We start from the raw sequence: 24,540 nt of genomic DNA, 5'->3' as shown, positions 1-24,540 counted from the left end.
CCCAATGTGGATCTCACAACCCTGAGATCAAAAGCTCAGCCAAAATCAAGTCAGACACTCAATCTAAGTCACCCAGGTACCCCATACACAGTAAATTTTAAAATTAAAACGTAAATCACATTGACAATTCAAGAAACAAGATTTTTAAGTTTTCAATAGGAAAAAACTTTTTGAAATATTCTCAGGATATTTTTCCCCCCTCAGGATATTTTTTAACTGAACTCCAATTATTTATTTATGATTTGTTTTCTACTGTAAAATTAAGAAAATCAAAAAAAGCATAAAACAGTATACATTGAGTCTTCTGCACCTTTTGAAGTTTGAACATGAACACTAACAGTACTATTCAAAATATTTTTAAATGTTTTTAAATTTCAGATAAATACATCTTAATATGCCCATTTTATAGATGAGGAAATTGAGTTAAGTGTGGTCAAATCACTTGTCCCAAGTCACATAACAAAGAACTTGAAAGTAATCACAGAGATCATCAAGTCCACATGGTTCACATATCTGGGGATCCTTTAAAGAAATGATACCTAGATCTAACCCTAGTAAATCAATTAAATTATAGTCTCTAAGGGGCAAGTTCCAGTTAAACTAGTAAGCCTACAAAGGAGACAAAAAATAGCCAATAGAAATGGGAGCAAAAAAGGGGAGGGGAGCAGAAAACAAGGTAAAGAGGTACAAATAACAGATGGGACAAGAAGGCGGAAAATATACCATGCTAACACTAATCAAAAAGAAGCTGAAGTGACTATTTCAATGTCAAAGAGTAGATTTCAGAGAAAATAATATTAGCAGACATAAAAATGGTCCTTTCATAATGATAAAAAGCATGTAAGAATCCAAAATACTTATGTCCCTAATAACGGAATTATGCCAATATCACAAGAGGTGACATTACCAGAGAGTCTGCTGATATTTAAAAGGCTATTAAGAAAATATTACAAACAACTTTAAGTCAAATCTATTGGCATATAGATCTATACTTAGTCTGAGTGATAGCAACACTCTGATACCTCATCCTAATTACTCTTAGAGCCACTATTGCCATTCCCTTCAGAGAAGGACAAAATACACAGCCAGCTCTTTTTATTTCTAGAATTACAAAGGTAGAAAGGCCAAGTAGACTCTTTACACTAACAGTTCCAAAAGGCTCCCTTAGCAATGCTCATACATTTAGGTTGTATCTTCACATGAGCTCAATGATTTATGGAATGCTTGTATTTGGAGCTGACTTACTAATTGAGAGTATGGAAAGAATAGTGACTCTAAGAGTATGAACCAAAAATAAATAAATAAATAAATAGATAAATAAATAAATAAATAAAAAGAATTTCACTATTCAAGTAAGTTAAATACGTCTGTCAAAAAATACAATTAGTGGTTTACTAGGTTTCAAAAAATGCAACAATTTTGACTTCTCCTTTCTCTTAGTCTTTTATGTCCAAACTACCAAAAGGCCTTATTCCATTTCTTAATACTGCCCATATTCTTCCCTATTTCCACTGCAATCTCCCTAGCATAGGTCTGTATTACTTCTTGATGGGGTATTATTAAAAAATTTTTTTTAAAGATTGATTTATTTCAGAAAGAGAAAGAAGGGGGTGGGGGGCAGAAGGAGAGAATCTTCAAGCAGAGTTCCCAATGACCATAGAGCCCTATACAGGTCTTGATCCAATGATCCATGCATGAGATCTTGATCTGAGCCTAAACTAAGAGTCGGACACTCAATTGACTAAGCCACCCAAGGTGCCCCTATTGTAAAGTCTTCTTATCACACTTACATTCTCTACTTCATACTACAGTTATTTCTATATACCTTATCTGTCCTATACAATAGAGAATCTTGGTTATCTTGTACCTCAAGTTATCAGTTGCAAAGCAAGACCTGAAAGGCTTAACTACTTCATTACGACTAGAATGATCTGAATAGTTAAGATGATGAATAAAAGCTCCACTTTAAAGCTGAATTCATCAAGAATTAAAGTCTCAACCAAAAGAAGGCAAATTTCTCTAAATGAAAATTTATGCTAAATCTTCAGAAAAATTGTAAACTAAAAAAGATAGCTAGAAAAGAGATTGTATGAAATGTGGCGCTTTGGGGCAACGGGGACAGAACTGAGGAGGTACTCTATCAGGAAGTTTTGAAGGGAGAAGACATTTAATATTTAAGGGCTAGAGAGAAGAATGGGCCTCAGGATATATACATTGAATGCAGAGTTGAAAATAAATTTCATATAGAGCCTTGGTAACCACTGTCATCACCTTGCCAGTGTTATTGTTCAGTATCTGTCAACTTGAATGACTTCAATGGTAACTGGAAACAAAATCTAAAATTTTGTCCAACATTAAAACAGAAAATGGGACTATTATTGACAACAGAACAGATTCTCCCTAGCAATTAAGAATATCTTCATTCTGGAAAATTTGCTTTTGTGATTATCAAGAGAGGACCTAAGATTCATTGACCAGCTACTAATATGCTAAGCATTATCTACAAATGATGTCTCTTAACCCATAAAACCATCTTACGAGATAGACATTCCTGCTCTCATTTCATAAAATTGAAGCACAGAGAGTAAGCACATGTTTCCATGTTCCCACACCCACTGATTCAGATTTAAACCTAGGTCTGTTTAATTCAAAAGCCAAGAACATTTCACAAACAATAAACATTCTTAGTAATTCAGTGACAGAAATTATTATTATAATTTCCAGACTACATTTTCCAACCAGTTGCGATGAAATGAGGAAAATGCAATCAAGTTACATTAATGTGATTGACACTTAACTATCAACACTTTTGATTTGATCAATTACACTGAGTTGCAGGCTGGAATATTCTTTGGGACAGTTATTTAACGTTCCAATTCAATTCAACAAACATATATATATTTAGCACCCATATGTAACAGATGATCTCCTGCGTGATGGTAGAAACTACTCACCCAGTACACAGAAACCCTGTGTTTGTTGCTCAATTGTCACAGACTAGTGACAATGCAAGGGACTAAGGAGACAGTGCTCCAATCAGTCTTACTCAGTTAGATATTTTTAGGTCTCAGCCAATTCCAAGCACATAGTGGGTACTCAAATACTTGTTGAAGGGAAACTGACATTCCTTGAGCACTCAATATGTTCAAGATAGAGTTCTAGACAATGTATCTTCTATCACATCACTGGAATCCTAAGGACAGGGGAGGTTAATCCACTTAACAGAGGAGGTTGACAGGCTTATATTTACTCACCCAAGATTTAAAGAGACTGATTGCAAAGCCCAGGCTCTCCCCAAACCACATCCCATTCCATAAACCTTGTAATTTCATGCTCATTGCCTCAGTTTGATTTTTGAAAAGCCCTCAAGGTAGCCAATTTAAGTATGCACCGTAGGCTGCTTTGCACTTTGGTTACTTCAAAATACTTTCTAAAACTGGGAACTACTAATATAACCGAATTTTCAAATTAGAATTTCCTTTAAAATTAGGAGGAAAACCCAAAAACTTGAGACATAGCAGGAAAAGGATCAGAATTATTAAGCAACCTATTTTTCAGTGCTTTTAGAGAAATGACATCTGTAGGAAATCAACAGGAATGAGAGCTTAGGCAGGTCAAGTGAGTAAGATTCACCTACAACTTTAAAAAAGAACACTAGGTTAGAAGCCGCAAAATTAAATGTATCTTTTTTCCTTCTAATTCCCTGTAAACTGCTGGCCAGATGCTTTCGGCAGAGACACTACAGGACAATTTGTTAAACAAGCCAAGCCAAAATCTTTTAGTACATACTAAATAAGTCTTCAACTGCTGTAATTCTAAAAGGGTATTTTTGAAATTCTTCAGTATCAAAATTGTAAAAACCGTATGATTTAGCGCAGTACAGAACAGCCTCAAATTCAGTTTGTAACTCTTAAGCTGGTTAAGGAATATCACAAGGCTCCAAAAAAAATGATGCCTGAACTCACTTATGTGAAAAACCAAGGAGAAAGGAACTAAAACGCAGAAGGGGGCGCAGGCTAAGGGGGCTGTACCACCTCCGGCCACTCAAGGGCCCTCAAGTATGTGACCCCGAGACTCTTAAAAGAGCAGAGTTAATGTCTCCCGAATGACTCCGAAGGCAGGAGTTCCAGAATTAAAATGCTTCGACTTCAGATAACCCCTCTGAAACTGGCTGCTGGGGGCAAAAAAAAAAATCATACCCACTGTACAGATGAGAAAAACGACGAGAGCGTCTTCAGGTTACACAATCCGACGCCATGGCTTCGGCGCTCTGACAAACGCTCCGAAGCGCTGGAAGTGGGTGCAGCGTAGGTTTGGGTTTGGATTTTGGATAAATCGGGGAAGGAGCAAGAAGGCGCAAGGCCTGCAGAGGAAGGGCAGGAGGACGCGGAGACTTTCCCCGCCGGGAGCCCATCCCGGGACCCGAGGGCCGCTGCGCCCGCGTCCCGCAGGCGTGTCTCCCACGCGTGAGCGCCGCATGGTGAGGGCTGCACGCCCGGGGCCCGCTCCCAGGCGCGGTGCCTTCACCCCAGAGGTCGCCCCGACCCGGAAACAGTACCCCGGAGCGCCAGGCGGCCGTGGTAGGGAGCCAGCGGGCGGAGGGGCGAAAAGGTGGCAGGGCGGGAAGTGCGGGGCGAAGAGGGGGGCCGACCGGGGAAAGGCAGAAGACGCCTCCCCCCCACCCCCCCAGCACCGGGTTGCGTTCGGGGGGCAGTGGGGGAGGGAAGCCCCTCGCGGGCACGCGCGAGCCGCACACACTCACCTGCCCCTCCCCCTCCCCGCCCGCCCGGCGGAGGCTCCGAGAGGCCGCGGGCCGCGCGCGCACACAAGGCGCGCGCACGCGCACTGCCGGTCGCTTCCTCGAGCTCGCGCTCCGCCCGTTCAGTCCCAGCCCCGCTCATTCAAAGCCGGGCGCGCGCTCCGCCGCAGCCGCCGTTGCCTGCGCGCAGCTGCCATGGCCGCCCCCTCCTCGGGAAACCCTCCCCAGGCCCTCCCACTCCGCCCTCCTGGAAGGCGGGTCTCGGTGGTCTCCAGGCCCGCACTTCCGCACCCCGCCTGGTCCTGCCTGGCCCAATAGGCGAGAGGCTGCCGCTGCGGCGACCCGGCTTAGCCAATGAGCGTCGGAGGGCGGGGCTGGGGGCGGGGCGGGCGGCGGGGCTGGGGCCGAGGCTCGGTCACGGGGAGGGTTTCTGTGAGGTTTGCGGGCCGCTCGGGCTGTCCCGTTGCAAAGTGCCTGCGCTCCTTCCGCGTTGCCCTACTTTCTGTGCACGGTGTCTCGGCTCCAGCCCTGCCCCTTTTCGTTCTACCTGCAGACTCCCCCCCCCCCCCCCCCCCCACCACCACCAGATGGGACCGACGGAAAGCGGTATTCAGATTGCAAAAAAGAGGGAGCTGCGGCTGACTCGGTGATTCGGCAGGCGGTGGGCAAGCTCTCAATCATTCCTACACTTCAAGGGTGCGAAACGTTGAGTGTAACTCGGGACTTCGCCTCCTCCGAGAAACTTTTGATTGGATTTCCTTTGAAGGTTAAAAACCGGCCTTTAACCTTATCCCAGCATTTGTTCCTCCCTTGCAGCTCAGGCTAGCCGTTCTCCCAAACTAAGGTTTTCCCTCTATGGTTCTCTTTGAAGTCTTTTTTTTTTTTTTTTTTTTTCCCCCTTCGTTTTATCCTGTATGCTATGAAAAAACCAGGGATCTTTGCTTGTGGGCGAGGGTCTCTCAGTAATCTGCCTCACTGTCGCACAGCGACGGTTTGCATGGTCAGAGGCTGAAAGCGCTTCATGTTTTTCTTTTTTTCTTTTTTTTTTCTACTACAACTATCTTTGTCCCGTCACCTTGACCAGCCTCCATCTACCCACTTACTTTGTAGTATCCACCCACCCATGCCACCCCAATCTGGACCACATTTTTCTATTCACTTCTTTATCCCCAAGAAGAGAAGAAAGAGAATGTTGTAACTCTTGCTCTAGAATGATTCCATGTACCTTTGGATACAGTATTTCATCTCTAACGCTCCGTTTCCTCATCAATAAAATGACCATCATAGCGCCTACTTCATAGGATGACTAACCCTTTCCAAGCATCTAGGGCAGAGGCTGGCACAAAGCAAACACACATAGATTAATAGTTACTGCAGCAGCCGCTGCTGCCACCACCACTACTACTATTACCACCACGCTTTTTCATCATCATTCCCAGTTACCACACCTCCCTAAATCCTCTGCAGTCTTTTATTTATTTTTTTAGATTTTTAAAAATTTATTTATGATAGACATAGAGAGAGACACAGGCAGAGGGAGAAGCAGGCTCCATGCCGGGAGCCCGATGTGGGACGCAGGCAGGCGCTAAACCGCTGAGCCACCCAGGGATCCCCTCTACAGTCTTTTAAACACTTGTTCTAAGCTTAAATTTCTGCAAATCCCTAAATTCCAATAATTCAAAATCTCCAAATTTCTTTTTGGATTCCCCTAATTGATAATCCAAAATAGGCTACATCTCAACATAAACGTTTTCAAATGTTTTTCTTAGACACATATCTTTGCTTCAGATTATTATATCCCTCAATTTTTTATTCTTCAGTTTCCTTTATTAAATTTGCCATTTCCAAACGAAATTAAAAGGTGTATATACTTTTCTAGAAACACTAGTGAATATTTGTTTCCAACACAGTAAAAAAACAAAAACTTGTCAAAGATGGCAAACTTCTTTTACTTCAAAAATATCTATGGAATAACAGTTCAAAGTCATCTTTAGTTGTTGAGTAGTAATTCCATAATTGAGGACCACAGGTGCCAATAATTTGGGATCTTGCATGGGGACCACCTCTTGGGAGTGTGCAATTTGAAGTCGTGTCCTCTGCCCAAGGCTTGCATGGGGTGGGGATGGGGACCATCAAATGTCAGGTGGGAGTAACATAAGGGAGAAACTTGGTAAATGAAAGATTTCTTTCTGAATTGCCTGTACTCCATGTGTTACAGTTAATTCTACGTGCTTTTTGTTCAGACCATTTTGCCCACTCTGATTTGCCTCTGCCCAACCCCTAATCACTAGCTTGATTTATTCACTTTTATCAGCTTCCAACTCACCATTTAATCTCCCAAGTCAAAGCCATTGTAGGCTTTTCTGTTCTGAGTTGTCCGTGTGGGTCTGAAAAGTGTTTTGTCGACTGACCTCCCATCCCTGCCCAGTATTTAGGGCGCACCTTACAAACACAGCCCAGTGCTTCCCAATCTACCTAACGCAGTTCTCTGGCTTTTCACTAAAGAGATGGTTTTTCCCTCAAGCATAATTTTAGACCTGCTGTTTTGACTTGGACTTTAATGGCTTTTTATTAATGAGCAGCTGTCCACAGTTGAATACAAATTAAAAGTCACATTCATTTCTTGATCAAGCAAAACAAAGCCTTTCAGCTCACAGTGACAGTTTTGAATAGATATGTTTGAAAGCAAAGCATTTTCTGATGATAATTTTAATGGATTGTTTTGTTAATCTTTCTATTCTAGAGAATTATGCTTGCTTTCAAAATCATATATTTTAATATTCTGGAAAATTCTAACATTTTTTAATACCCATCATAACCATTTAATAGGGTCAGTAGCTTAATAGAAATACAAGTCTGACAGGTTTTTTTTTAATTTCTGTTAAAATAAAAGTGACTCTCTGTGAAGCATTTGAATATTTTCCATCATAAATATTACTATAGTGTATCTTCATAGTGATTTTTATTGCTAAACAGGAAGACCCAAGGTTTAAAAACAATTTAGAGTTAACCAAGTTAATCTTTGGAACAGGCCTACATAGGAATAGAGAAAAATAATCTGTCTTTTATTAGAAATGGATTAAAATGAAAAGATATCATGAATATCTTTGCTTCTGTGTTTCCATAGTGAGGTTCAACCATGTAATACCTCTTGGCTAATGCCCACATTGTTATTAGAGGTATAATACAATTTAGCTATATTATGAGTTAAGGAGACTTGATCTGAGCAGATCTGGCAATGTAAGGTCATTTATGATTTCTAAGGGTAAATGTGTTGAGATTCACACAAGTAACAGCTTGTCACACATACAACACGATCTGTCTTGTACATGAATGGACAACTTAAAAATGAAACACTGAAAAAAAAAATGAAACACTGAACCAACAATGAAAGCCTAATTCATTCAGCTATAGCTATAGCTTGAATACATTTGAGCCTTACTTTTCTAATCTGCAAAATTAGATTAATAATTCCTGCCTTAAAGGTTAATTTTGCAAAGTAACTGGCATAATGTATGTGGAAATGTGTTGGAAACAAAGCAGATCAATGAAAGTTTTATCATCTTCAAGTTCAGTAGAATCTCCTTTTAGCTCACAGGAGGGAATACTGCTTCAAGGAAAACAGGAGTGAATTTTCTATCACCAGCAACCAGAAATAGACATTTTTGTTAGTTACACACACAAAAAGAAGAGTTTTAAAGTTATGCTTTGAGGACATCCTCTTGGTACATCCTTTGCCCCCTTTGATTTTATTTTATTTTATTTTATTTTTTTTTCCCTTTGATTTTAAAGACAGAGGGTGAAAAAACAGCTGTTACAAGGAAAGCACCCACAACCCTACCCTCTCTGGGCTTTTTCTCACTACTTATGGGATATTTTGCTCATAACAGTGTCTGTTGCCAAGTTCTGTCCATTCTTTCAGTGTCCATCATTTTAGCACACCAGAATTTTCATAATGATGTCCTTACTAGTCTTTTGATTTTTATCTTTTCCTCCCTTTAAGTCACCTTGATATTTTGCTGTATGATTAGGGTTTTTTTTTTTTTAAAGATTTTATTTATTCATGAAAGACACAGAGAGAGAGAGAGGGAGGCAGAGACACAGGCAGAGGGAGAAGCAGGCTCCATGCAGGGAGCCTGACGTGGGACTCGATCCCGGGTCTCCAGGATCACACCCTGGGCTGAAGGCGGCGCTAAACCGCTGAGCCACCTGGGCTGCCCTGATTAGGTATTTTTAAAGCTTCTTCACAATAAATGTGTTCAAAATAAAGAGAGATTTGCTATTGTCCATCAATCCAAATTCACTTGTGTGGATATGTGTCTCAAATGTTGCCTTTTAATCTCTTAATTTCAAACTGCTGCTACTGGATTTCCCTGTGACTACCTCTGGCCCTTTAAAATATCAGACATGCCAGCAATTTTTGTTAAAAACATTTGTCTGTATATACTGTACATTTCATTACTCACCTCCTCATCATGAAATATATATTTCTTGCTGTGGTTTTTATCTGAAATTAAATCCTTTATAAGTGAGAATTAAATCCATGTTATAACCATACTAGATATTTTCAGTATAAAAAACATATTTATTTTCTCTCTTCCTAGGGAGAACTTATATGCATAAAGGATCATCTGCCTGAATATATAAATTACTCTAAAGAAAAGCCGAAGGAAAATACTCTTACCATGTAGCCAGACACATTCATAAATATCTTGCCCAAAAGGAATTATTTTTTCCTGCTCCTAGGCTCTGAGCCCATTACCATAGCAACCATAACTAGTGTTGTCTAACTGGATGTGAATTTTATACATTTGTTCTTTGAAATGTGAAGGCAGTATGTCAGAATAAAGTGAAATTTCTATAATATTTTGGAAGGACTACTTTATTGAGAAGTCTGGAGAGGGAAAGTTTCATCATGCAGTTTATTCATTCATTAATGAAACAGTTTACCATCAGCATAGTGTGTGCAAAGCATGTTAGAGAAGTCAAAAGTATATACAACCCTTAACCAGAAATAACTAATAAAATCAGCTTGTCATGAGTGAAAAGAATTCCTGAAAGAGGAGTTTTTTCACAGGGACTGTTCTAATTTTATAATAATCTGATCATAATAACTAGAGTAGCATATTAGGACCTGTAAGAAAGACAGGCAAGAGGCTTACAGCTGGTCAGATTGCCTACAGGCATTCAAGTACCTACTGTTACCCCTATAGCAGGTCCTTTCCTTTTCAGTCTTATACACTGTGTCTGTAGCTACTCCCTGGAGAAGTATTTCTTTTATTGGAGGTTGAACACTTCTTGGCAGCTGGTGCCAGCCTGAGGAAGCTGAAAATGCCCACTGATGAGCATAGGAAAAAGTTGTGACCCTTCACCTGTTTCAGATAGGTATATATTTCCCAAACCAAATATATAATGGATTCATATCAAGGTTTAAGCATTTCTGTTTTGAAGGATACAGGGAATAACTTCAAAGTTGTATGTGGTATTTGACACTATTTTCTTGCCCTGGTATTATCCCTGCCCACCTCCCTGGATAGCAAAGACCAATTCCCTGTTCCCTTGTTCCTTTCAAATTTTGCCTACCTCAAGCATCTTGTGAAATGAAGAGATACATCATTTAGGTTTAGGTTTCTGCCAAGTGACAATGAAACCCTGTAAGAGCGGAGGCTACTAGATAGGGTACCACATTGTCGGACGCAAGCTCCTTGCAGCTGAGCACTCCAACCCCTTCCTGCAGGGGCTGGCCTTTGTCTTCCTGGTCCAAGCAGGCATCTTGCTCTCCATGCAGCAGGAAAAACAGGAAAGGATGAAGAAAAGGCAAAGGGATGCATAACAACCATCTTTTAAGTTTCTAGAATACGCCACAAGATTATTTCTGATTTTCTAACTTAGAGCACAGAAGTTGGTCATCCTTAATGGCAAGGGAAGTCTTTATTCTAGGTGGCCCTGTATCCAGCCTAGGAGTCTATTAACACAATGTTTATTACATGCTAGTCCTTGTTGTGGTGTAATAAGAAGCCTAATGGTTTATTGGGCCAGGGATTGACACGATATAGGCAACATTATGGTAGTAAAAACAGCAGGAATGACAACCATTTACTGAGGGCCAGTAGCTGTTAGGCACTGTGTAAAGTTTCATATATATGCTATCATGGGTACTCACATACCATACTACAAGGCAGATATTTTCCACATTTTACGGGTAAAGAATCAGAATAAGACTAAGAACTTGCCTGAAGCCACAGAGGTCATAAAGTATAAACTGAGAATTTATGTCTAAGTTAGACATAAATATGTGTTAAACACAAATATGTTTTACTGAAAACTTTCTTTAGAATGAAACACTTTCCAGTGCTTGAAGATAAGTGATAGAAGCCGTTAAATGTTGGAGCCTGGGCTCTGGAGTTAGAATGAATCCCAGCCTTACCACTGGAAGCTCTGTGAACTGGGGCATTTTATTAAATCTTTTTAGGTTTCAAGTGTCCTTATCTGGAAAAGGGGACAATAGCTTCATAGGGTTATTGTAAGGAAGAAGCCCACAGAGAACACTCAGTGTATATCTGGCACTTGGTAGCCATGGGGTGAATCTTTATTTTGTTATTGTTAGTAGTAGCAGTAGTATTCTAGGTAGCACTTTGGGATAAAATAGAGAAGAGGTAAAAGTCGATGGACTATCTAGAAGTCATTGCAATGATCAGAGATGATGAAGCTTAGAAAAGAGTAGAAACAGTAGGACAAGATATAAACATTTTACTTATCATCAGAAATACAGGAAGGTATTCTTCTTACCTTCTTATCCTCTGTTCCTTACATTGACCGAAGAGGGGGCATTACATTTACTTCATGAATTTTTCACAGCCTGGATAGAAAAATCCTAATACACCAGTAAATAGTCACTTCTAACATTAAAACGTATTTTTTAATTAAAAATGAATTTCTAAGACAGCATTGTTCAAAGAAACTTTTTTTAAAGGTGGCCAGCTATGACAGAAGGCTATTGAAAGCCATATTGTCTAGGATTCCTAACAGCAACGACTCTGACACCAATCCACATTGTGTGCCCCAAACTTCGGAGAGGTACCCCTTTAAAATCTGTCCTAGCCAAAACTTCTATTTTAATATCTAGTTAAAACGATATCCCTGAGATCTACAGAATAAATCCAAGCCCCTCTGATGGCATGGCACAGAAGACTGTTGTCTCTCCTTCCAGCCAGCCTCATGCCTTTTCTCATGTCACAATAGTGCTCCAGTAACATCAGACCGTTGTTTCCCCACGCTCCATGCTTCATTTGTCTACCAAACACTGTATCAGGATCTACTCATGCTAGATGTTTTGTTAGATGGCAGGAAGAAATGCTGAATAAGGGAGTGCCCTGCCTTCAAGGAACTCACTAACTACTGGTGTTCCAGCCTTTGTTCTCGCCACCACACCTTCCGCCAGGACTCTCTTCCTAGGCTCATCTCATTCTTTATTCCTCAACATTCATCTCAGGCATCATCTTTGGAAGCTGGGCGTCATTGATCTCCATCCTCACAGGATGGCCCCTCTCCCCAGCCAAGTGCCCCTCTAGCACCCTCTGTCTATGGCCCTCACATACCATACGGCATCAATGTGATCTTTTCCCACGACTACTTCCCCAATTAGATTATGAACTATTAGAAGGTAGAGACAGCATCTTATTCCCTGTAGTCTTCTCACTAGAATGCCTGGTATCTCATAAATGCTAAATAGATGTTTGTTTGACTGAACAGAATGCCAAATATATACAGAGATATTCCGATTCGCTACCTGGTAAATGTTTATAACGTTCCTTAAGCAAGATTAACAATTATGTGGGGAGAATATACTAGGAAATGACATACAGAAAAGAAAGGTCTGGGCTTTGTTGAATTTTCTCAGCTATTTCCAATGCTTTCTCAGTGTTACTTCTGGATCCTGAATACCAGCTCTTCTTGCCCTGGACGTGACTACAATGCCTTTATTGAGAGTTCTTTCTCAAAATTAAACATTTCCTTTAGAATTTTCTGAGTAAAATGCAATTTTTATAGTATGAGAGCTTCAGTTAATTTATCTACATTAATTGTGATCTTTTCTTGCATTCCCTCATTTTATTCCCTTATTTTGCATTCCCTTAGTATCCTCTTGAAAATAAGTATTTTCATGGGGTCAAGGGAAGTCACACTCCTAATAGAGGCAATTTGAGTGGGAAGGCTGGTAAGCTGAGAACGTTTGGACTTGTACCAAAAGTTTATTCCAGCAGCAACAACAAAAACTTTTCTTAGAATAGTGGCCAGGTTTGGCAGGCCCAGAAATCTGGGACAATCTAGAATTTATGGGATTACTATGGATCTGAAAATCAGAAAATTAATCTGAAAAAGGTCTAAAATAATCTAATTTCTGGGACACCTGGGTGGCTCACTGGTTGAGTGTCTGCCTTGGATGCAGGTCGTGATCCCGGGATCCTGGGATCGAGTACTGCATCGGGCTCCCTGCATGAGCCTGCTTCTCCCTCTGCTAGTGTCTCTGCCTCTTTCTCTGTGTCTCTCATGAATAAGTAAATATTTTTTAAAGAATCTAATTTCTCCAAAATCCTTGGAAATTAGAATGACTTAAATCATTGAAAATCAGAGTTTTATGAATGGATAGAGGAAGTCAGATCCCCTAGTACATAGAAAAATTCAAAATGCTTCCAATCTGATTTAAGGATGGGTAAGTCAAAACTAGACAAGCTCTTTCAATAATATAAAGAGTTCTAATATTTGTAGGTACAGCAACTTGGAGGTGGTATATCTGCTTCTAAATCAAAGACTTTTTAAAGTTTTTTTGTAATGAAATAAGAACATACAAATATAAGGAATCAAAAGAAATTTATATTTTGAAGAAATCTGATTTTTATGGTAAAAGCTAATTAGTACATTTTATATATTACAAAAATATGATCAGCGTATTTTCTTGAAAATTCTATAGACTTTTTCTTCTACAACAAAATAGCTCATAAAAAGCAGCTCTTGCATTTCTATTTTCAGCCTTCCTTCAGGACAGCAGTTTAGTTGCATCCTGAAAAGTGAAAACAATATATTTTTTTTAAGTAGTAATAACAGCAGTGTGGTTTAAAATATGTTTCATTCATTTAACGGTTCTAATATTTCATGGTATGGTTAATCAGGCAAAGTAGTATTTTTTTTTTTTTTTTTGCAAAGTAGTATTTAAAAATTAGTATTTCGAAGTTTACCAGTGTATGTTAGAATCAGCAATGTACTCTTTTTGTAGAACTGGGGAGAGAGAATAGTGGTGCTTAAACTTTGTATTTTTCACATTCAAGTTGCCATTTAGTGGAATTTTGTGACTGTCTTATAAATAAAATACTAATTCAGAATGCAAAGTTATAAAATCCCAGCATTGGATTTCATTAATAGTTAGCATGGTCTGAATGCATTCCCCCCAAATTCCTATGTTGTAAACCTAATGCCCAATGAGATGGTATTTGGAGGTGGGGCCTTTGGGAGGTGCTTAGGTCCTGAGGGTGGAGCTATCATGATGAGATTTAGTGCTCTTATAAAGAACAGAGCACTCTCTAGGCCCTTCCACACTGTGAGGACGCAGTCTGTAGCCGGGAAGTGGGTCCTCACCTGACGGTAGTGGCACCCTGATCTCAGACTTCCAGCCTTCAGCACTGTGAGAAATAAATTTCTGTTGTCAATAAGCCACTCAATCTGTGGTATTTTGTTACAGCAGCCCAAATGGATTAGGATAATGGTGTTTAAATCACCTTTTGTTTTAATTAAAGAATGATTGATTATTTAGTAGCCAAGGAGAAGATGTTGGTTAACTTTTCTACCTGGGAAAAAAAAGCCCCAAAGAAAACACCAGGAATAATATCATTTACTAATAATTTGAAAACAGAATTTTCTGAATTTTATAACATCCCAAAGCTGTCAGGAACAAGAAGGCTGAAAGTCAGTGAAGACAATTAGAAAACAATGCATTTAACAAGGAAATACAAAAAGCACAAAGATATGCTGAGCAGTACTTATACTTTATATTTTAATACTTCTGAAAAGAAACAAATTTAAACAATATCTGTCATGCTATTTTTAAATGGACAACTGGTTTTACTTTTATTAGAATTCTGAAGATAAGAAAACTTGTATAAAAATACAATCACTTGTGTCCTGGTCATTTACCTATGGTCCCTGAGCTCCAAACCTACCCTTCCATATTCAGCTATAAGAGGCCAGGACTGAAGTCTGCAAACCACACTTCTCCCTTGACAGTTGGATCCTAATTAACTTCTGCCATTAAGAGGAAAGAAAGGATTATTTCTGTTGGATCATTGTTCTTGAAACCCCAATCTCCACTTGTTCGGCCACTCCTAGAAGTGTGTCCCTTCATCCTGACCCTGCCTATATTTAAATTTAAAATCTAGTCTTGGCTTTTATTCCTCAAAATTCTTCAGTATCCTTTTAAATTATTACCCTACCTCAAATTATTCCATCCTTCTTTGAATTTTGATTTTTACTCAAATAAAAGAATCTACCTAGGTATCTTATAACTTAGAATATTTATCATCTTTTGAGATTTGGATATCTGTATCATTTCTATATAAATCAATACTAATTATTTTATTTTATTTTTAATCCGGGTGAAGTCCATAGAATGTGAAATTTTAATCATTTTTAAAGTGGACAGCTCAGTAGCAATATGTTCACACTGCTGTGCAACTGATCTCCAGAACTGTTTTCAACTTCTTAAATCGTATCCGTATTTATGTACTGCTTTCATTTCATTAATCTATCAGAAACTCTCCATCATTCCTCCCATTAGATCAAGTGCAAACTGATTAGTATCTGCCAATCAAAGCTTTTTACAATTTGCTTATAATATCCCTAACTCAGCATTTCCCCCTAAGTAGCAGGGAGGCCTTATCCTTCTTTTAAAAACTAAAGTCAATTAAAGCACATATTCAGCACCTATAATAAATATGGCTTGTAGTACTTATCTTCTGAGTGCTCACAATTTATAAGGGAGATAGATTTGAATATGTCTAAGTTTAATAAATGTACACCACTGGAAAGGTTATAATAATGGTATAAACAAACTAGAATGGGAGAACAAGGAAAGGGAGAATTAAATGTATTACAGAGTGGGAAGGAAGAAAGGAACCCTGATAGAGGAGGTAGATTTTGAGCAAGACTGGGCAGCATGCCATGAGAAGCAGATCTGGTGAGTAGAGGAAAGCCCAGATGGAGGGAATATGTGGTATAGCAAGAATCTTTTCTATGAATGACTTGGCATAGGAGGCAGTCTTCAAGTCTGGTTCCAAGGACTTTGGGGTTGACTGTAATTTGCACGTAGTAAGGAATCTTTGAGGATTTGACAGGACATATTACTATGTGACCCTGTGCTTTAGGAAGATAAATATGACTGCAATGTGGAAGACAGGCTGAAAGTGAGGAGTTCAGAAGCAGGGAATTTAGGAGGCTACTGTAGTGTGCCAAGTAAGTAAAAAAGGAAAGAGTTTTATGTGGAGCAGCAAGATTTTAAAGGAAGAACGGAGACATGACATTATGGATAGAGATGGATGCCCCAGGGCCCCTCCAAGGGACATGGAGCTTGAAGGCAAGAGACAAGTCTAAGAAAGATCAGCCTGAGCGATGAGAAAGATGATGTTGGCATTAACTCTGATGGGGTGCCAAGAAGACAAGCCCCTTTGGAAGGTGATGATGAGGAATTCCATGCTGAACATGGATAGTTGAAGATGTGTTTTTTCACTCCCACTTTTTGCTTTGCTCCTATCATGTCCCTGTTTTGAAGTACCTTTCCCTCCAATTCCACATTTTATTCATTTTTTAAATAATCCTGTGTGTAAAGTGCTCCTGGAGGGGTGACACCAACCATTATCCCAATCATGGTAGCCCACAAGGATCACTTTTTCCTCTGAGCCTCCCCAATAGTCACTGTCTGTGTCTGGTACTAGCACTTTGCTTTCCCTCTGTGGAACCACATCTCCACATTCCTAGCACTTCAGTCCGTGTGAGCCAGGCCAGGTTAGCTAGAACACAGTATCTGATGGCCCTAGTGATTGGCCCAAGATGAGACATGTGACTCAAGCTAGGTCAATGATACTGCTTCGGAATTTTGCTGAAACAGTTGAGCTGAACTTCTGCCTGCTTGTAACTGAAAAAGAGTCCAACATTAGCTTCCCATTGCCCACATTCTCATGTGCCACTGTGTAATGTGAGCCACATTTCCTGTAAAGTCATCTTATCTCTACCATTGAAGCTATTACTTTCTCAAGGACCACAGCCATGTCTCTGGGTTCCCAGGAGGTGCCATGCGTAGTGGTTATGCCTTCAGTCTCTATGCAGTAAACATTTACTGGAAGCTCAGTATGCACAGACATACATTACATAACGATGAACTATGCTTACCTGGATTTATGTTCAAATTCAAAACTGTGGCCATGAATATTTCTGAGAGCAGCACTTTTCCCATCAGACAGATAATCGCTATAATCATTATCTGGGCAGCTGTGCCCACAGTTGGTGCTTTGCTGTTGCTGTTGCTGTCACTGCTGCCTCCACCACCACTGGTGCCACTGCCACTAGAGATAGACTGTGCTGGTAGGCTTAGGGTCGCAGATTCTACCCGGACAATATCATCCAGTATAAATTCAATCTTATAATTTTTTCCTAGGGAGAAAAACCATCAGGGAATATCACTTCCCTTTATGATTTGTTTTTACACAGTTCCAATTGGGTTTTCATTAACTTAAAAATACCATATAATTCCTAATGAAGTATTTTTATAAATTGAGCCAAACAGATTGGTTTAAGTATAAACAAGTATAAAGGTCTCAGAGTTTCATTTGCCCATCAACTACAGGCAAGTGGAGTCTGGGTAGATTTTACTTCTGTAGTATCAGTATTTGCTTCTTAGGGATGCCTTCTTAGTGCCCAGGACTAGAGAAAGGTCGCTTGAAATGAGGGGCAGTAAGGAAAGGAAATGAAGATGCTGAACCTCTGTTCCATCCCTGGATACTTGACCTAGGATCAGAGAAGTCTCAGCCTTAGCTGGGGGAGATGGGGATAGAACTTCAAATTTCAAACATACAGAAGAGTTAAAAGAATTGTACAACAATCACCCATATACTCTCCACTTTGATTCAGCAATTTTACTACTTTCCATATTTCCTTTTAGTCAGATGCTATTTTTGTGTTGCATGATTGTGACCCTTTCTTTCTTCTTTCCCCAGGTAGACAAGATGAGGAAACTTGTTCTATATTTTTAGAGTATGAAACATAAAAAGCTCATCCAAATACTTTTTAATCCATATGTTAAGTCTTCCCACAGTTTTGAACATGAGATAAACAATATATTTTTCCTTGACATAATTTCTTCTAGGATTAGTGCTGTCATTAATAGTGGTTACCACACAGAGTTTGCAATGCTTGTCACAACCTAAAGTTTTCATTCCTCTCTCTTTCTGTAACCTTTAAAAAAAATCATTTGTTTTCTTTCTTTCCCTCCCTTCCTTCCTTCCTTTCTTTCTCAGAGAATAGAATTAGATCTTGAACTGCATTGTGCTTTCACAAACAATAGCAATACATTCTATAACTTTCAAGATGGAAGGTCATTGTTCTATAGAATTTTCTGCCACCATTATAATCCATGACAATGGCACATTTAAGTTTCCTTTTTCCTTTTTTTTTTTTTTTTTTGCAGCAGGTTTATTTTTTTCTTAATGATTTTTCTGTATAAAGAATTTAGGTTGGGGGATCCCTGGGTGGCGCAGTGGTTTGGCGCCTGCCTTTGGCCCAGGGCGCGATCCTGGAGATCCGGGATCAAGTCCCACGTCGGGCTCCCGGTGCATGGAGCCTGCTTCTCCCTCTGCCTGTGTCTCTGCCTCTCTCTCTCTCTCTGTGTGTGACTATCATAAATAAATAAAAATTAAAAAAAAAAAAAAGAATTTAGGTTGGTTTTGTTGTTGTTGTTTTCTCCTGCAGAACTATGAAAAAGCCCAAGAGGGCCTTGTGGATATGCCACCCCATGCAGGAGAATGGAAGAACCCAGCTAAAATCCAGAATCAAAATCTTGGTGATATGACTTCAATCAAGCTATACCAGCTGAAAATCCAGATATCACTGAGCAGAGAGGAGCCATCCCTGCCCAAATTCCTGGCCCACACTACTGTACTACTGTGAGCAAGTGAAATGGCTGTTTTTTGAGTCATTAGATTTGGGGGCGGTTTGTTATGCAGCAATAGAACAGAAACAAGAACTGTAAATCATCTAGTTTGCTAGGTAAATATGTGATTTACCAAAATCACAAAATGTGATTATCCGGTAGTAATACTATTTTTATCCAGGTTGCTCAAAGATGCAGCCTCAGCTGTTTACCACTTTCTTTTTCTTCTACTCTTTTCTTACCTCATTCTCACATCCCCATTTTCTGTGTTAGAAACCACAACCCATACCTCCCCTAACTGGGTGGCCCTTGATTTGCCTTTTATAGAGTTATAAATAGAAGAGGGTGTGAGACCACACCATCAGGCTCCAGTCTAATCGGCAAGGGGATTTCCTACATGCAGTAAATGTGGTGGTTACCTATTAGAAGGAGTTATTAAAAAATTATGTTTTTAAAATTTTTTCTCAGGTGCTTTATTGTTATTACAATTTTATAGTGGTTAATCTACAACCTGGCTAACTGATCTAAAGCTAATGAAGAAAGATGACTATATTTGGTCTTCCTTACTATACATAACCAGGGAACTGAGACCCTACACTTGATGAAAGTCAGAAAGTAAGACAGGAGGCAAGCAAGCAATGGTGGTTCTCCATAAGCAGGTCAGATAGATTCTCCAAGGGAAGCTTTCACTATGAAGGAAAATTTACTCCATAAAAGAATGCTATTTTATTATCACAATAAAACACAAAAACCTATACTATTGCTTCAGCACTCCAGTGATCCTGGTTATTTTGCTATTTGGAAGTGGTAGTTTGCAGAACATGTCTCTAGGTTGAGGTTCTGCCGCTGGGCCAACTTTTGGGTCCATTTTCATGGGGAAGTGGCAACTTTCTCCTCACCTGGGGTTCCTGTTAAGTACCTCATTTCCCAGAAAATAGTCCCCATTCTACTATCATTTAGGCTGACTCTTAAAGAATTGGGCTCTGCCCTTAACCAGCCAGTATATAGGACACTCTAGGTATTATCTAGGAGCACAGTGTTAGACTCATTGACATTTGAGTCCCATCAAACACTAGGTTGAGATACTGCTGCCTAGCAGGCAGACCAAACGTCTCTGGTTTAAGGCATCCTCAAAGCAAGAAGAAACAAGAAATAAGGAAAAAACATTTGGAGGAATGATTCTAGTTTTTGATATTTAGTTAATATGAAAAAAGCAGACTATTGTTAAAATTCCCTTTACTTATTTTACTCTTTATTTTTACTTTTATTCTGACCTTTAGTATGTATATATGTGTGAGATAACAGTGGTAAGAAGTGGGGTGTACCAATATAACTTTTCAGAAGTTAGATCCTATAAAGGTCTTAAGTGGGCCCAGATTAATGGTAAATAGATTAATGCAAGCCTGTCTCAGGAATAAGCGGTTTATCCATTTTTCTCTTTTAGATACTTTGCAATCTATCACCAATAGATACTCTACAACCTATCTGTTTTGGGCTCAGTAGAAAGGTTTTTACCAACTGACGTTATGCCATCAACCTATATGAAGATAATATAAGAAACATCACAATGGGGGTGCCGGGGTGGCTCTGTTGGTTAAGTGTCTGCCTTAGGCTCAGGTCATGATCTCAGAGCCCTGGGATTGAGCCCCACGTTAGGCTCCCTGCTCAGTGGGGAGTCTGCTTCTCCCTCTCCCTCTGCTCCTCCCCCCACTCATGCTCTCTCTCTCTTGCTCACTCTCAAATAAATAAAGTAAAATATTTTTTAAAAAAGAAATATCACAATGAAGATATGACTATTTAATGTTGAAGATATCACTTCATACAGATTTATTGGGTATGAGAACTCAGAGGAGACATTTGTTCTGATCTCAGAGCAATTTATAATTCTCCACAACTGGTTTGTTTACCTGATGGGCACTGTGGAATCATGATAATGCTTATGTTTTCTCATTTGCACTGGCTTTCAGAAAGCCTACAATCCACTCTTCAGTCCAACTCTGAACTCTTGCATGGGCTATTAAATCTATAAAAGTCTATCGTGTCCTTCTTCTTTAATTTGAAAATCTAAATATTAACTGTTTTTATTATAAATGTAAATGCATAGTAAAAAGTTAGAAAAGTACACAAATGGATAAAAAATATGAGTTATGATATAATTTTGATTCATAGCTTCAGATTACTTATTTAATCTCCTTAATTGCTTGTTTTAGTTCCTTTTTTTAAATTCCTACTTGGTTTTGTATATTAAATATATTTTTGTAAGCTAGATGTTATCTGGCATGTTTTCTGAAGCAAAATATAGTGTTCCATTTTTTTTTTTTTTTAAGATTTACTTATTTATTTTAGAGAGAACACAAGCGGAAGGGTCAGAGGGAGAGGGAGAATCTCAAGTAGATTCTGTGCTGAGCCCCAGGGCTCCATTTCACAACCATGAGATCATGACCTGAACCAAAACCAAGAGGTAGATGCTTAACTGATTTGCACCACCCAGGTTCCCCTAAGGTGTTCTAGTTTCTATAATTTATCAACCAAAATGTTATAGAACACTTTGTTCAACTATAATTGTCCCTATCACAGATATATGTGAAGATCCAAAATAGTACACTCACCTGTTCTAAGTAGAGTAAGGTCTGTATAGTTGGCCCAACAGCTGCTAAATGGAATTGTTGTGTTTCCACTAAGACCACTGATTTGGTTATTATTGGAGTCCTTTAGTATGGCCTTCAAAGTCAGTGAAGTAATCCCAACTGATACACAATTACCCTGAAGGAAAAGTAGTGGAGAATTTTATTTGTCTTGTTCCCCTGGTTCTTTTTTAAGATGTGCACAACTTTATTTTTTAAAATGCCTCATTGCAAATTCAAAATCTGCAGAAGCTCCTTTCCCTACCCAAAGACTTGACAAATACAGGTGAGCACTGGGACAAGTCCACTGGAAAGGAACATTTTTTAAAACATGAAAAGATTATAGTCATAGGTATTAGTTCAGCTTTTAAGGGGCAGTGTAATCCTCAGGTTGCCCATGGACCAGGATTCTTAAAGTTGGATCACTCTCCAAAATTTATAGCTTAACTTCTTTTCTCAACTAAAGCTTTGAGCCATGACTTACATCGGAATCTACTGCCTTTATTGAAGGCTGCTGAGAAAATGCCTGTCCCGGTGGTGCTGCCACTGGCTGAGTGATCACTGACAGCGAGGACACAGAGGCCACATGATGAACAGGAAATGCAAACCTTTCAACTGGCTGGGCAGTCACCTGTAAAGAATTGGTCATGAGTGATGAAGTGGTTTTCACATGATAAATTACAGTCAGTAGAAAATTCTTCTTAGCGAGGCTAAGTGTAATATGTAATAATAAGTGTAAAAATATGTTCAATATGTGAAGTTAATTTATTACAGTATTTCCTCTGGATCAAATTTGTGAAGCACTGTTCTAAATAATCACAGCATAGCACATTTTATACCAATAAATACTTTTTAAAGAAGATACGCTCCTTTTTCAACTACTTTATCATTTTAGTTATAACATTAAAAAAATAGCCAACATTGCCTTCTAAATTATTTTTTTTTGCCTTCTAAATTATTGTATTGAACTATAAAGAGTTAAAATAAGAAATAAGCAGCAATGTTTTAAAAATAGCTAAGATGAATTTTTCTGGTGACCTTTTCTTACCTTAATCCAGGCAGAATCACTTGTGCTGGGGATAGGCACTGGTAATAGACATGGAAGAGATATTAAATCCAATGATACTACTTGTTCTTCCTAAAATTACAGCTTGTCCAAGAGAACTAGCAATTTTTTGAAGTTCAGATAACTGCATCTGACCTATGGGGAAACAGTAATATGATGTATGGGTTATAAGAATATAGGATTATGAGAGTTTTTCACTTTAGTTTCTTTTGCATGGCTCCATCCACATACTGGAATCCTGTAGCTTTTTCACCACATATGAGCTGAATATGACAAAGTCATATGAATGAGATTAGGAAAATGGAGAACTCAGCAGAATATGTTTTTAAGCTGCAATTAAAGAAAAACCAAAGGTGGATAAAATAGATACAAGAAAAGTGAATGAAAGCATAGTGGGAAAATATTAATTTAATACTTTCCCATGCCATTTTTTATTGAGACATGAAGCACTATCATGCAAGTCTATCACCACATACCACTTTTTAAAAAATAGAGTTTTACTTTTGGAGTGTAAGGATAATTAGTATCATTGAATTTACACAATGTTGTATATTAGTAAGTTCTGAAGTTAACACTACATTACTCACAAATTGCTGCTTGCTGTAGGCATTGATGGTTTTCAAGGTTAATTTTAATGCTACAGGCAGTTTCTATTGTCTTTGTCTAGCTTGGCAGGCCCTCTTATACCTTCTGGCCCCACAGGGCTCACTACCTAAAAAGTGGCACCCCTATCTACCATACTCATTAGTCAGAGCCTCATAATTTTGCTTGATGCCTTTTTCTACTTCTTCTCTCCCCTACACCATAAAAATCAATTACCAGTTTCTAGATCTGTTTGTCCCTACTGTTGAAATCCTAGTCAAAGCCATCATTTACTAAAACAGCTTTTAAACTGGTTTTCTTGTATCCATTCTGTCCTTCCTCCACGCCATTCCATACATTGTAGTCTGAGTGATCTTTTAAAAAACAACTGTAGGGGCACCTGGGTAGCTCAGTGGTTGAGTGTTTGCGTTTGACTCAGAGCGTGACCCTGGGGTTCTGGGATTGAGCCTGCATCAGGCTTCTTGTAGTTAGCCTGCTTCTCCCTCTGCCTCTCTCTCTCTGTGTCTCTCATGAGTAAATAAATAAAATCTTTAAAAAATAGAAAATAATAAAAAAAATAAAAACCAACAATATCCAAGATATTTTTGAAGTACAGTAAGCCTTGACAATGGTTCCTGACAACAGTTATCCAGCACCTGCTATACCCAGAATCCTGCTTTGAGGACTATGAGCATTGCATTTCCTCTGTCAAGGCTAAACCATAATGCTCAGTGTGCTCAGGAAGAAGGAGGCAGATGATCTCACATAATCATGGTCTTAGGAAATTTCAGTCCTGTCAGTTTAACAGGTGTCTATTATTGGTGGACTCAGACCCTCTGGATAAATGCTTACTTTCAGATTTCTTTCTCTCCTTCACCCCCTTCCCCGCCCTCCTTCCATATACTCTTCTCCAGATGGCTTCCCAAGTGTGAGGGCTTGTGTGACCTTGTAGCAGCCCGAAGGTGCTTCATATCCACAGACTACTACTACAACTTGTCCTCACTGGTTTGGGTGCAATGTGGCAGGTCTAATCTGCCTGCACTGTTAACAGGTTTTCTCTGACTGCCTGACATGTGAAGGTGTCCATTTCTGGTGACAGCCACCTCAAGAAACCAAAGTCCTTAATCCCTTTCTACAGCATCTGAGAACTCCTAGATATCTAGACACCATGTGAAGGCTGTGGAGAGCCAGAATAGTACTACATGCACATCGTCCTTGCCACTTCCCAATATTTTGCTGTGAAATTCTTCTATGCCAAGTTGTAGGCCTTTCCTTGAGACTGGAAACTCTATCCTAGAATATGTCTGAGAAATGTGCTATT

At 39.2% G+C, this 24,540-nt stretch overlaps 1 protein-coding gene and 1 long non-coding RNA gene across 2 annotated transcripts in view; one reads left to right on the top strand and one right to left on the bottom strand.

Annotated features, from left to right (window-relative positions):
- Positions 1–5,153: 5,153 nt before the first annotated feature.
- LOC111098525 lies at positions 5,154–9,625 on the top strand. The gene is made up of 2 exons (XR_005368544.1): positions 5,154–5,525; positions 9,364–9,625. It is a non-coding gene; the product is annotated as an uncharacterized LOC111098525 (long non-coding RNA).
- Positions 9,626–13,610: 3,985 nt separating this feature from the next.
- Positions 13,611–24,540, bottom strand: part of PKHD1L1 (PKHD1 like 1) — a 147,879-nt gene continuing 136,949 nt past the window's right edge. The window contains 7 exon segments of the mRNA XM_038555350.1: positions 13,611–13,817; positions 14,390–14,433; positions 17,192–17,452; positions 21,557–21,710; positions 22,056–22,202; positions 22,620–22,655; positions 22,657–22,772. Of these exon segments, the coding sequence (XP_038411278.1) occupies positions 13,794–13,817; positions 14,390–14,433; positions 17,192–17,452; positions 21,557–21,710; positions 22,056–22,202; positions 22,620–22,655; positions 22,657–22,772 (782 nt within the window). The 3' untranslated portion in view covers positions 13,611–13,793.

This window comes from Canis lupus, chromosome 13 (genome assembly GCF_011100685.1).
Source record: "Canis lupus familiaris isolate Mischka breed German Shepherd chromosome 13, alternate assembly UU_Cfam_GSD_1.0, whole genome shotgun sequence".
NCBI lineage: Eukaryota > Metazoa > Chordata > Mammalia > Carnivora > Canidae > Canis > Canis lupus.
Note: the sequence above shows the minus strand (reverse complement) of the source record. Positions and strands in the feature narration are given on the sequence as shown.